At 36.6% G+C, this 12963-nt stretch overlaps 1 protein-coding gene across 1 annotated transcript; it reads right to left on the bottom strand.

Moving 5' to 3' along the window:
* Window positions 1–60: 60 nt before the first annotated feature.
* On the bottom strand, window positions 61–11370 carry si:ch211-284o19.8 (protein lifeguard 1). The gene is made up of 6 exons (XM_053329732.1): window positions 11360–11370; window positions 7743–8035; window positions 5620–5820; window positions 3325–3453; window positions 1859–2002; window positions 61–624 (listed from the first exon to the last, which is right to left on the bottom strand). Exons 2-6 carry the CDS (start codon window positions 8022–8024, stop codon window positions 490–492), a joined length of 891 nt encoding a protein of 296 aa, XP_053185707.1. The 5' UTR covers window positions 8025–8035; window positions 11360–11370; the 3' UTR covers window positions 61–489.
* Between the last annotated feature and the right edge of the window lie 1593 nt (window positions 11371–12963).

Here is a 12963-nt window from a genome sequence, read left to right on the forward strand (position 1 = left end):
AGGAACATATGAGGAACCTTTTGCACTATTTTTCATCCTTCCTATCAATGTAAGCTGTGTTGTACTGCATGCTGCCTTCAAGAACATTCATAGCATTTGGGTTTTCTGATTTGGTGCCTTATGGATCTATTTCATTATCAGTGTCTGACTTTAATGACACAAAATGATTTAAAACTTCATCGAGGCTGGATTGACGTTATTTCTCAAATGTGTGTCTTATTAAAAAAAAAGGAAAACTAGAATGTTTTTGTGAATGTGAATAAGTGTCAGGTTTTTGTATGGGTTAACAGGCATTGCAAAAAAAGAATAAAGTTTTTAATACATTTTTATTCATGTAAAATTGAGACAAAGACAATATTCTGTAACAGAAAAAACAAACCATTGATCATCATTCATTCATTGTCACGTAAAACAGGATGAGGTTACAATATATACAAAATAAAAAGACAGTTTGGAGTCTCTGTAGGTGTGATGGTGTTGTTTTGTTTTTCACCTCCTCCCCAGGAGGTAGAGGAAGATCAGGACTATGTCGAGGTAGATCATCAGAGCGGCGTTGACGTATTCCTCCGGATCCAGACGGTAACTCATCATCCCCATCATCAGCTGACAGTCGATCATCAGGAACTGAGAGAGACAGAGGGGGGGGGGGAGAGAGAGAGAAAAAATAAAATAGGGGGAGAGATTATTACCACAGAACTAGTAGTACATTATAACTTTCTTCTTTTATTTTTTTAATCTTTTATAGATTATCTTTATTCATACAGGTAATCTAGACAACATAAAACAATACAACACAGAGTTACAGACTAATATGTTAATTAGTACCGAACACAAAACCTTAGTGGATGTGCAAAGTGTCAAGCAGATTAAAATACTTAAAGTGCTTCTACACCACCACTAAATACTTTTAAAGGGATATAAATGTCTTTTGGTGATTTTCTATCATCTATATAATGTTATAATGTGGTACAAAGGTTTATAAAATACTATGCTTTGACGTTATGACACTATATCCAGTAAATGTTGGTTTAATCCTCTTCAAAGACGGATATTGTCTAAAATGATTTTCAATATTAAAGTCAGATTTATGTGAATTTTCAGATAGATCAGTTTCCCAGCTGCAGTTAACGTTTGGAAATGAGTCTTTTACAATCAATCAGTTTATATTTATACAGCGCCAAATGAACTGCAATCATTAATTATGATTTTAACTACTTATTACCTCCCTCAGATTATACTGCTATTGTTTGTGAGTACACTGCATTGCACTGCGTTCTTTATTTATTATATATAGATTTTTATTAGGATCACCAGGACCAGTACGGTAGTTTGTTCTCTGTCATATACCTACAGTACATGACTGGAGTAATAATAAAAACCCTTGATCCAAATCACAACAGAAGTTATCTAAAGGCACTTTTCACTCAGAATAAAACATTTATTATATCATAGTCTCAGTTAAAAGCTCCTGTGTGAGTATTTGTTTGTCTGATAAAGGAACTTATTTATCTGCTGAACACGAAACCTCCTCTAAATGAAAACGAGCTGTAACTGAAACCACAACGAACGCTGCACCGAGCTTCCTTTATTTGTCTGACAGCAGCAGCTCTCTTTGTTTATAGCGGTAAAGTTGCAGTCAAGGTTCACTCGGGACTTCAGGAAACCGCTTGTTTTTCTGTCTGTAGGCGGTTATAACGTACGCTGATGGGTGACCTCTTTATCTGCAGGGAAACAATAAATCTACTGTTTAACCTGCAGATCTGACCAGGAAGTATACCTCCATTTTTTTAATAGTTTTGTTCCTTCTACTTTACAGAAAGAGAAGTCCTTTGTAATTTATTGCTTCTTTGCTTCATACCAGTGAATACAGCAGAGCTCCCAGACATCCGTAGGCGACGTCAGCGATGTAGGAGTAGTAAAAGGTGCAGAAGAAGCCAAACATGATAACGTCCACAGCCAGAATCAGAAGAACACCGTAAAAGATAGTGAAATCATAACGAGTCTGAAACCAACACAGAAACACATGAACTGCGTTAATACACTCATGTCATGTATCGCTTCATGTTTCTGCTGTTTTCACTACCCGATATTTTTCATGTCTGTGGTTTCTGTGGCTCTTTGCAGTAAGAACAGTGACCGACATACATTTATGAGTAATACACATTGAAATAGATTGATTATAATCATGTAGAAAATGATTTAGAGCCTAGGTTTGTGGATTTGATTTACTGTAGTATCATTATCTGAGACAAATTCAGCAATTTAATAGGACCTTGAGACAAAAACAGGACCCATTATAGCTGCTGTGTTTTTGTTTCTTATAAAGTATATTTTACAGCTGTGTGAGAACTGTATTTAAGAAAACATTCATATTTTGGCTCTCCTGACACTTTCTTAGCTCCTGCAACATGTATCATCATAACATCAGAAACAGTTAACGGCTACAACATCAAATATAACATATAATGGTAAAGTGCACATTGCTGCTCTTAAAATGCTTATAGATCACTGTAGATGCACATTTAAATACATTGATTATAATAATGTAGAAGGTATGTTAGAGCCTAGTGTTGTGGATTGGATTTCAATTTAAAAGTTCGCACAAATTCATTCAATTTCATAAACAAATAATGGGACCTGGAAACAAAAAATGGACCCATTGTAGCTGCTGTGTTTTTGTTTCTTATAAAGTATATGTGCACAGCTGTGTAAGAACATCTGCAATTGAGAAAACATTCAGATTTTGCCTCTTCTGACACTTTCTTAGCTCTTGCAGCATGTATCATCATAATGTCAGGTATGGATTTTCTTTGCAAGAAACACTTAGCTGCTAGAACTTCAAAACTATCATGTAAGGTATTGGGGAAACTGCACAGTGCTTCTCTTAAAATGTATGTAGATCACAGTAGATGCACATTAAAATACATTGATTATAATAATGTAGAAGGTATGTTAGAGCCGAGTGTCATTCAATTTAATAAAAAATAATGGGACCTGGAGACAAAAAAAGGACCCATTGTAGCTGCTGTGTTTTTGTTTCTTATAAACTGTACTTGTAGTATATATAGTGGATACTTGTACAGCTGTGTGAGAACATCTGCAATTGAGAAAACATTGAGATTTTGCCTCTTCTGACACTTTCTTAGCTCCTGCAACATATATCATCATAATGTCAGATATGGATTTTCTTTGCAAGAAACACTTAGAAACACTACAACTTCAAATCTATCATGTAAGGTAATGGGGAAACTGCAAAGTGCTTCTCTTAAACACAGATCACTGTAGGTGTATGCATGAGTTTCAGTTCAGCCTGGTGTGTCTGACCTGTGCTGAGAAGGCGATGATTGCAAAGGAAATGGCTATCGTTACTCCCATCGTTATGACGACAGCGGTGGTGTTGTGGAAGGAAGCGACGGTTCCCACCATGTAAGACAGACTCAAGGTCACCACGGCCTGTTGGCACAAAAATCAAATATATTATAATTATAATATATGTTGTATGCTTTAAATAATTATTATCTTTAGTCTTTATGTAGACTTGATTGAAGAGTACATTCAGGTGCACACATTGTTTTTCGTTTTAAGTCCTGCACTCCTTCACCTGACAGAGTTGGTACAATATTGAGCATTGTGTATTAAACCATAAGAAGAATACACTGTCCTCATTAATCATGCCACAAAAACCTCTGTGACTCTGTGAGTCTGGGAACCCAACTCAGAACAGGAAACTGAGGTTTTTGTTTAGAAACTGAAAGAAACTGAACTTATTTCCAAAAAACACCCAAAGAGTGTTAAATAAATGTCATCATGCAAAACCAAATGTGAATAAAATATAGGCTTTTAGAGGTTTTAGCTTCACTACTTTTATGTCCTAACTGCAGCAGACTACTATATCATTTGTAAGATCTCCTTCAGACATGTTTGGAGATATAAAAATACTGTAATACTGAAAATAAATTGACTAATAATTTGTGTCTCATATGTTTTTTCCACAAAAAAAAGTTCAATCACCTTAAAAATCCTTAAAATTACATCTCCTCCTCCTCCTCCTTCTCTCTCATTGAAAACTACAGCATCTGTGAATATGCAAATACTGGAGGCTTCAAGTCCTTAATCTATCATTATATTCTTGATTATGAATGGTGAAAAATGTTGTTCACTGTTTCCCAAAGCCCAAGGCGATGTCCTCAAACGTCTCTTTTTGTCCTGATGAACAGTCCACAATCCAAAGACATTCAGTTCACTTTCATAAAAGACTAAATAAACTAGAACATATCAGTATTTGAGAAGCTGGAGAGTAAAATAGTTTCCAGTTATAGTTTAAATAATTGGCAGTTAATCGATTAATCAGCTACTGTAATCTTGCAGATCTAGCATCAAATTTTCATTGTTGGCCCCAAAATTGTTGTGATGTCACAAATCATGCTCGTAGGTTCACACCTTAAACTGAGATTTAAAGTGAGCACGGAGAAGCTGTCCACTTTCAAAAGTCTTCAAGTGTCAAAATGCACAAACATCATGACTCCAACTAGGGCTGGGTATCAGTATTTGAAACCTTTAGGGTATCGACCGGAATAAATTGGTCCCGTCTTGTCAAATGATACCTGCACTCGATCCTTTTTGCACCCAGAGCTACAAAGTATGACTATTTGTACGGACTTGCTCACAGCCCATCAACACAGTCACATGTTAAAAGTGACTGTTAAAGCCTGTTAAACTAGAACTGCTTTTGTGTGATTGTAAATTTGTACTATTGGTTGATTTAGAATGAAATCCCTTTTCTATATAAGTCTATACACATACACACATACATGGATTTATAAGTGTGTATAATGTATGCAGTGACCCACATGCTGATTTTAATAAGCAATCATTTGAAGACTTTCTAAATGGATTTCTGTAAAAATAATATAATTTAGATATAGAGGAGACATTTTATGCAATTTAATGCTTCTATTCACATGATTGGTATTGAATAAAGTACTCAGTTGGTATCAGTATCTTTTTAAAGGTACTCAGATCGGTACTGGTATTGTCATTTTTAAACAATACCCAGCCCTAACTCCAACCAGTCAAGGCGGATAGTTACTGACCCAGAGCCCAGTTCTGCTTTAGGTTTCTTCCCATTAAAAGGGGAGGTTTTTTCTTGCTGCTCATGTAGGGAATGTTGGGTCTCTTTAAATTAAATTAAAGAGTTTAGACCTGCTCTGTGCCTTGAGATAACTTTTCTTGTGAATTGGCGCTATATAAATAAATAAATATAAACAAAGATGGATTGATTCAATCATTCTGCACAATGAATCAAAAACATCAAACTGAAGCAACAAGAAAAAAAACTCACTTTTGACCTGAGAAGGACTTCATGTGACTTTCTCAGAAAAGTACTTTATAGCAAATCATATGTTCTTGACGCCTTTTGACCAAAATATCTCACTTCTCTTTCTTAGAGGTGACCGCTTTGACCGCTGATACAGCATATCTAAGATGTACTTCCTGTCATTCTTTCATCATGCTTTTTGGGTTAAATGTCCTTTCTGTATTTATAATTCAGCAGTATCTACAGTATCTGTCTTGTGTGAAGATATTTGGGGGTTGTATGCTCTTATATCAGAAACCCACCAGCCCCACGATGTTCCAGGGGTGACGTCGGCTGAAGGACTTGAAGCAGCTGAGGGCGATGGCAACCACGGCGAACACGATGAAGGAGCTGAGGTAGACCCAAAGGTTCTCCTGCACCGCCTTTTTGACGGCGGTGGAGAAGGTGAACACACACACAACGCTGAAGGTGAACAGCAGCTGGAGGGTGAGGATGCTGAACACCTGTACAGGGACAGAAGAAAAAAAAAATCAACTCAGTTCAGATTTAAATTTAAAGAAACAGCAAAAATGTGCAAATAAACACAAACATCATGCTGACATATGCATAAAATCACCTAAAAACATTCTGTACAAACACACTGCACAGGAAGAGTAGCATGGACCCCAGGAAGAGTAGCTGTTGCCTGGGTAACAGCTAATGGGGATCCAAATACACACTGCAGTTAAAAAGCTTGTGGTAAGCCTTAAAAAACTGTTTTTAAAGGCATTTAAGAACATTATTTATCATTTAAAGGTATAAATACAGTATGCCTATATAATATCTTGCTTTAAAAAGACCTAAAAATAAGAGCTTTGATTGTAGCGTCACATGACTTGATCTATTTAATATCAGTCATTCGCTCAGCTGATCTAAACAGCTTTAAAATGTATTTTTAAATAAGGAAGAATGATTATTATGAGTTTCCAGCCTGCTCAAGTTTGAGTTTATTCTCTAGAAATCCTTATTGAGAAGTTATATGTGTTGTCACTGTGACTTTAAAATGAATCACTGAATGTTGACTTGCAAGCTTATCTGCTCTCTTAGCCTTTTTAATGAATCACAGTTTGAGCTTGGAGACAGTTTTTCTCCTTCTGATCCCTGACAACAACGCAGTTTTGACTCAGACGCTTGAATGTGAAAGATTATCTATTAATTTACAGAAAAAAAGCAAAGATGAGGGCAAAGTTTGGTCATTTGGTGACCCCTGATCAGTGGCGTGCACAGGCTTTTCGAAGGGAAAGGGCGAAAAGAAAAAAAAGGGCACATACAGCACATTCTCACCACTGAAGAGGGCACCTTAGTGCATATTTTGGCTCCCAAGAGGGCACTTTAGCATGCATTTGGCTCCTAAGAGGGCAGTTTAGTGTCTTTTGCCCACCAGGAGGGCACCTTAGCACACATTTTGGCTCCCGAGAGGGCACCTTAGCACGCATTTTGGCTCCCGAGAGGGCACTTTAGTACGCATTTTGGCTCCCAAGAGGGTAGTTTAGTGTGTTTTGCCCACCAGGAGGGCACCTTAGCAGGTATTTTGGCTCCCAAGAGGGCACTTTAGTGCATATATTGGCTCCCAAGAGGGCAGTTTAGTACACATTTTGGCTCCCAAGAGGGCACTTTAGCACACATTTTGGCTCCCAAGGGGGCACCTTAGCACGCGTTTTGGCTCCCAAGAGGGCACTTTAGCATGCATTTGGCTCCTAAGAGGGCAGTTTAGTGTCTTTTGCCCACCAGGAGGGCACCTTAGCACACATTTTGGCTCCCGAGAGGGCACCTTAGCACGCATTTTGGCTCCCGAGAGGGCACTTTAGTACGCATTTTGGCTCCCAAGAGGGTAGTTTAGTGTGTTTTGCCCACCAGGAGGGCACCTTAGCAGGTATTTTGGCTCCCAAGAGGGCACTTTAGTGCATATATTGGCTCCCAAGAGGGCAGTTTAGTACACATTTTGGCTCCCAAGAGGGCACTTTAGCACACATTTTGGCTCCCAAGGGGGCACCTTAGCACGCGTTTTGGCTCCCAAGAGGGCACCTTAGCACACGTTTTGGCTCCCAAGAGGGCACCTTAGCACGCACTGCCCCTGATATCTCTCCTAGGACTCCTAAGTTTAGGGAATTTATGGGACAAACAAATACTACTAACATCAACCTGCAGAGCCCTTATCCAGATGGCACAGCTGGATTTGCTGCAGATTGTCTCTCCTAATCATGTCTGTGAAAGTTTGCAGCTGGCATTGTTCAATTTGAAGATAAACCAGATTAATTTAAGATGTCTAAAACTAAATATATTTCACAATAAAACAGTATTTGTCATCACACACATTATGAGTTGTTGGATGAATACAGATGCTTTTAAAGTAAGCAGCCACCAGTGAATCTTAAGTAGCACAAACCTTTCTAACAAAGCCCATCCTCACTGACTTGTCCTCAAAGGAAGAAGACTCAACAAGTGGCGATGTGTCCGCCATGAGCTCTGGGTTTATATCACGGAAGGACTCGTATCCTGAGGTAGGCTGGTACGTGTGAGTCGTATCTATTTTGGCTGCAGGATACATTGCAGCAGAGTAAGGTGGAGGCTCGTCTTGGTAGTAGTAAGGCGGTGGCTGTGGGGACACATCAGGAACAGCTGTTTGCTGCGTCTCTGTGGATGGGGGGGCGTCCGCTGTGTCCGACATGCTGGAAGAGACTGAGGACAAAGACAGAAAGGATATGTTTTATAAAAGAAAAACATGAGCAGAAGTTCCTATTTAATATAATCAAATTACCCCAAATAATAATAATATAAGGTTTGATTTTAATGGGAGAGGAAAGAAGAAAAAACAAAGTTCTGATCCACAAATGTGTTTCCAGTTTTTTGGATTTTTTCTCTAATCTTTGATTTTTTTTTTTCTGAAATATTGAATCAGTTGAACATTTATTGAAATGAAACCATGTGAGAAGTTTAGAGGGAAAAATCATTATTTAGTGGAGCTGTTAACAACTCATAGACATCTGAAATGCTTTTTATAAAACATCACTGGTTTAATCTTTAACAATGTGTTAAAAGCGTTTAAAAGCGTGTTATATTATCCATTGTGTCAAATCTTCATCTGTAACTAAAGCTGTTAAATAAATGTGATAGAGTATAAAGTACAATATTTCCTTCTGAAATGTACTGAAAAATACCTTAAAATTGTACTTAGGTGCAAGGTTTGAGTTTTAAATGACTTTCCTCCACTGACAAAAAATACATTATATCTATGATGTCCAGTCAAAAACTAAGTAAGAAACATCAAAAGAAACAGATGTTTAAATATGCTGAAGCTGCCAAAAAGATGATTGACTCCAGATTAAATGAAACCTCTATAAAGAGAAGGAGACTGCTAGTAGGCTGATAATTAAATGTTATTGAGTTTAAAGTTGTCTAATTGTAATATGAACACAGATATTTATTCATCTTTTCTGTCTGACCTCCAGCACATGAAGATGATGCGTTCAAGGACCCCCACAAACAGCACTCACCCTGCACACCTGCCTCACAACACCAGCTCTAGGAGACTGCTAGTTGGCTGATAATTAAATGTTATTGAGTTTAAAGTTGTCTAATTGTCATATGAACAGAGATATTTATTCATCTTTTCTGTCTGACCTCCAGCAGATGAAGATGATGAGTTCAAGGACCCCCACTTACACACCTACACACTGCTTTTTGTAAAACATCACTGGTTTAATCTTTAATAATGAGTTGTATTTTAAAAGCTTGTTATATTATCCAGTGTGTCTGAAAAGTAACTAAAGCTGTTAAATAAATGTAGTGGAGTAGAAAGTATAAAGTAGCATTAAATGGAAACACGTACAATCCTAACCTCTACCCTCAAACCTGCATTCAAGTAAATGTACTTTCCATCACTGATTATTGATTGTACGGGTGTATTTTAGGGAACTCTGTAGTTTTACTTGAACAGTGATTTGTTACGCAACGCTACCTGCTGTTGACCTTGTTGCCCAAGCCCGGGTTAAACAACAGGAAGTAAAACTCAAACTTAAAGAGGAGTACTTCTCTTAATGTTGGTGGGAAAACCGACATTGTGCCATGTAATATAGTGTTTTAAAAAAAATGTATTCTCCAGTATGTGATGCCACTCTATAATAATCCAGTAGTGTTGAATCAATCAAGGTGCAGCGAAGTTTAGTGTGATGCTCAGTTATCATAACAAGACACAAGATACTTTCACTTTTCATTGCAGACAGTGTGACAGTGAGCACGTACACCTACAATACCAAAACCCTTAAATTATCATTTTTATTATTTATATCTGTGTTTTTTCTACTGAGCCACAAAAAAAGACCTTTAAATGTAGATTTGTTAGCATCTGTTTGAATAACACATGAAAGCATGCTTTACTAACCAATTACCTGTTCATCCACACATGTTTAACTAAAAGTAGGTCAGTTATATAACATCACTCACATTTTGGTGGGGTATTTTTTTGCATTAACTGTCATTATATTCATATTTTCTTTTCATTATCTAAACATGTATGGATAAAAGTTCATATTCTCTCTTTCTGCACCTGTGTCTTCTCTAAAACAGATGATTAAAGGATCAGTTTACCCTAAATCGCACAATAAACCCCCGTTTACTTCAGTGTTATCGCAGCAGTGATCTCAAAACCTCAGCGAATGAAAAAACAATCTGCATGTGTAGATGCTGCAAGGTTTCAATGTGTCTGAAAACAGAGTAGAATAAAGTAAAGAACAGTAGAGTAGAATAAAGTAAAGCAGAATAGAGTAGAATAAAGAAGAGTAGAGTAGAATAAAGAAGAGTAGAGTAGAGTAGAATAAAGAAGAGTAGAGTACAATAAAGAAGAGTAGAGTAGAATAAAGAAGAGTAGAGTACAATAAAGAAGAGTAGACTAAAATACAGAAGAGTAGAATAAAGTAGAATAGAGTAGAATAAAGTAAAGAAGAGTAGAATAAAATAAAGTAGAATAGAGTAGAGTAAAGTAGAATAGAGTAGAATAAAGTAGAATAGAGTAGAATAAAGTAGAATAGAGTAGTATAAAGTAGAATAGAGTAGAATAGAGTAGTATAAAGTAGAAAAAAGTAGAATAGAGTAGAATAAAGTAGAATAAAGTAGAATAGAGTAGAATAAAGTAGAATAGAGTAGTATAAAGTAGAATAGAGTAGAATAGAGTAGTATAAAGTAGAAAAAAGTAGAATAGAGTAGTATAAAGTAGAATAGAGTAGAATAGAGTAGAATAAAGTAGAATAGAGTAGTATAAAGTAGAATAGAGTAGAATAGAGTAGTATAAAGTAGAAAAAAGTAGAATAGAGTAGTATAAAGTAGAATAGAGTAGTATAAAGTAGAAAAAAGTAGAATAGAGTAGAATAAAGTAGAATAGAGTAGAATAAAGTAGAATAAAGTAGAATAGAGTAGAATAAAGTAGAATAGAGTAGTATAAAGTAGAATAGAGTAGAATAGAGTAGTATAAAGTAGAAAAAAGTAGAATAGAGTAGAATAAAGTAGAATAGAGTAGAATAAAGTAGAATAAAGTAGAATAGAGTAGAATAAAGTAGAATAGAGTAGTATAAAGTAGAATAGAGTAGAATAGAGTAGTATAAAGTAGAAAAAAGTAGAATAGAGTAGTATAAAGTAGAATAGAGTAGAATAAAGTAAAGCAGAGTAGAATAAAGTAGAATAGAGTAGAATAAAGTAAAGCAGAGTAGAATAAAGTAAAGAAGAGTAGAATAAAGAAGAGTAGAATAAAGTAAAGTAGAATAGAGTAGAATACAGTAGAATAAAGAAGAGTAGAATAAAATAAAGCAGAATAAAGTAGAATAGAGTAGAATAAAGTAAAGCAGATTATAAAGAACTGGATATTTTCTGCCTTTGTTTAAAGTAGCAGTAAATGTTATAAACACACAAAAAGCAGCAGAACAAATATTCTCATGTTTGCTTTCTACTTTAAATACAGAACAAGTTTATATAGTTTAAATAGGACATAAAGTGTCTTGTCTGTTCACCTACCTTCTTCTGCTGGTCTGTGCTTGTGTCTGCGAGTGAAATGTGACACACAATGGTTTTTGCGAGGTGGTGATGATGATGATGATGATGATGAAGGGTGATGAAGGCCGTGGAGTTTCACTTCCTGGCAGTTGAAAGTTTAGCCTTTGACTTTTGAGTGTGTGCAGAAATGGGAAACTCCACTGTTGCTTCATAGTTGGTAGTCAAAGTAGGGGTCTGGGGACATCCGGGAGTCGTTCGGTCTTCTTTTAGAGGGTCCACAGCGAAATGTAGTCGTGATTAAACTGAAAGTAAAACCAGAAAAAAATAAAATAAAAATGCACACAGTGATTTCCACTTTCCAATTTCAATTTTTTTTTATCAGCTCAGTATCAAATCTCACAGTTTAGAGTCTGTTTAGGAAATATGATTATTAAATGATTTCTGGGAATGTTTCACCTTTGTTTCCGCTGTATGAGTCAGTTGTTGCTAGGCAGAGATTATAACCGCAGCAATGAGAATCACTGAATCTCATTTTATTTTCATTAATTCGAGCAGAAAGTGAAACTAAACAGATTTGTGTTTATAGTGAGCTTCATGAAGTCAGACTCGGAGACATACTGAACATATTTAACACTGAACGTTAACTCTTGACCTAGAAAACAGCAGTCGAGGAGGTTTGTGTAGCAGCTCTCTCCCCGAGCTTTCAGTGGTGTTACATGGTCTTCATCAGCAGGTGGAGTTAGTGTGTGATGGAGAAACATCTTCAGAGTAGGTTTATGTTGGTTTAGAACAGGGGTGTCAAACATGCGGCCCATGGGCCAGAACCGGCCCGCCAAGGGGTCCGCCCCGGCCCACTTCCTGTCTTCTTTTCATTCTTTGTTACTTAATTCCTTCCTTTCATCTTTGCTTCCTCCTTTTCTTCCTGTCTTCTTTCCTTCCTTCCACCTTTTCTTTCTTTATTCCTTTTCTTTCTTTATTACTTCCTTTCCTAGACACCACAAATGTCTCTTTTTGACACTAAAAAAAAAAAAAAAGCACACATTCACAAAACATCTCTCACACATATTTATTGTAAAAAATACATATAAAAACAATTTCTGAGACATACAAAAGATCGGAGCTTAGAAACAGTATATTGAACAGACAAAGACCAAGCCATTTTTCTGGAATTGCATTACATATTTACAATTTAATAAATAAAATTCAATTTGTTTTTATACCAGAGTAAAAGGCAGATTGTCCATATATCGGGGGGGAGGAGGAAGAGGGGAGGGGAGGGGGGTGCGGAAACCACTGTGGTGACTCTTTGAATGAAAAAAAAAACAAAAAACACATTCTCATCTAATACGTCGGTCTCAAAGCGCAGGCCAGACGGGGGGGGGGGTGTCTGCTCAACCCTGCTTTTTGAAAAACCCCCAAGGATCAAGGATTTAGGGATATTTATACAAAATACCGTCCTTGGTTGGAGAAGTTTACACACAGAGCGTTTTAGTTAGCATTGGTAAAAATTGAGGTATTGCACCACACAGCTTAGAGAGAGGGGGAAAGAAATAACAAAAAAAAGTAACGTGGGGGTTTCAGATTGTCTGTTATCTTGTTAACGACAATCCAAACCACCACCAAAC

The sequence above is a fragment of the Scomber japonicus genome, chromosome 12 (assembly GCF_027409825.1).
Source record: "Scomber japonicus isolate fScoJap1 chromosome 12, fScoJap1.pri, whole genome shotgun sequence".
NCBI lineage: Eukaryota > Metazoa > Chordata > Actinopteri > Scombriformes > Scombridae > Scomber > Scomber japonicus.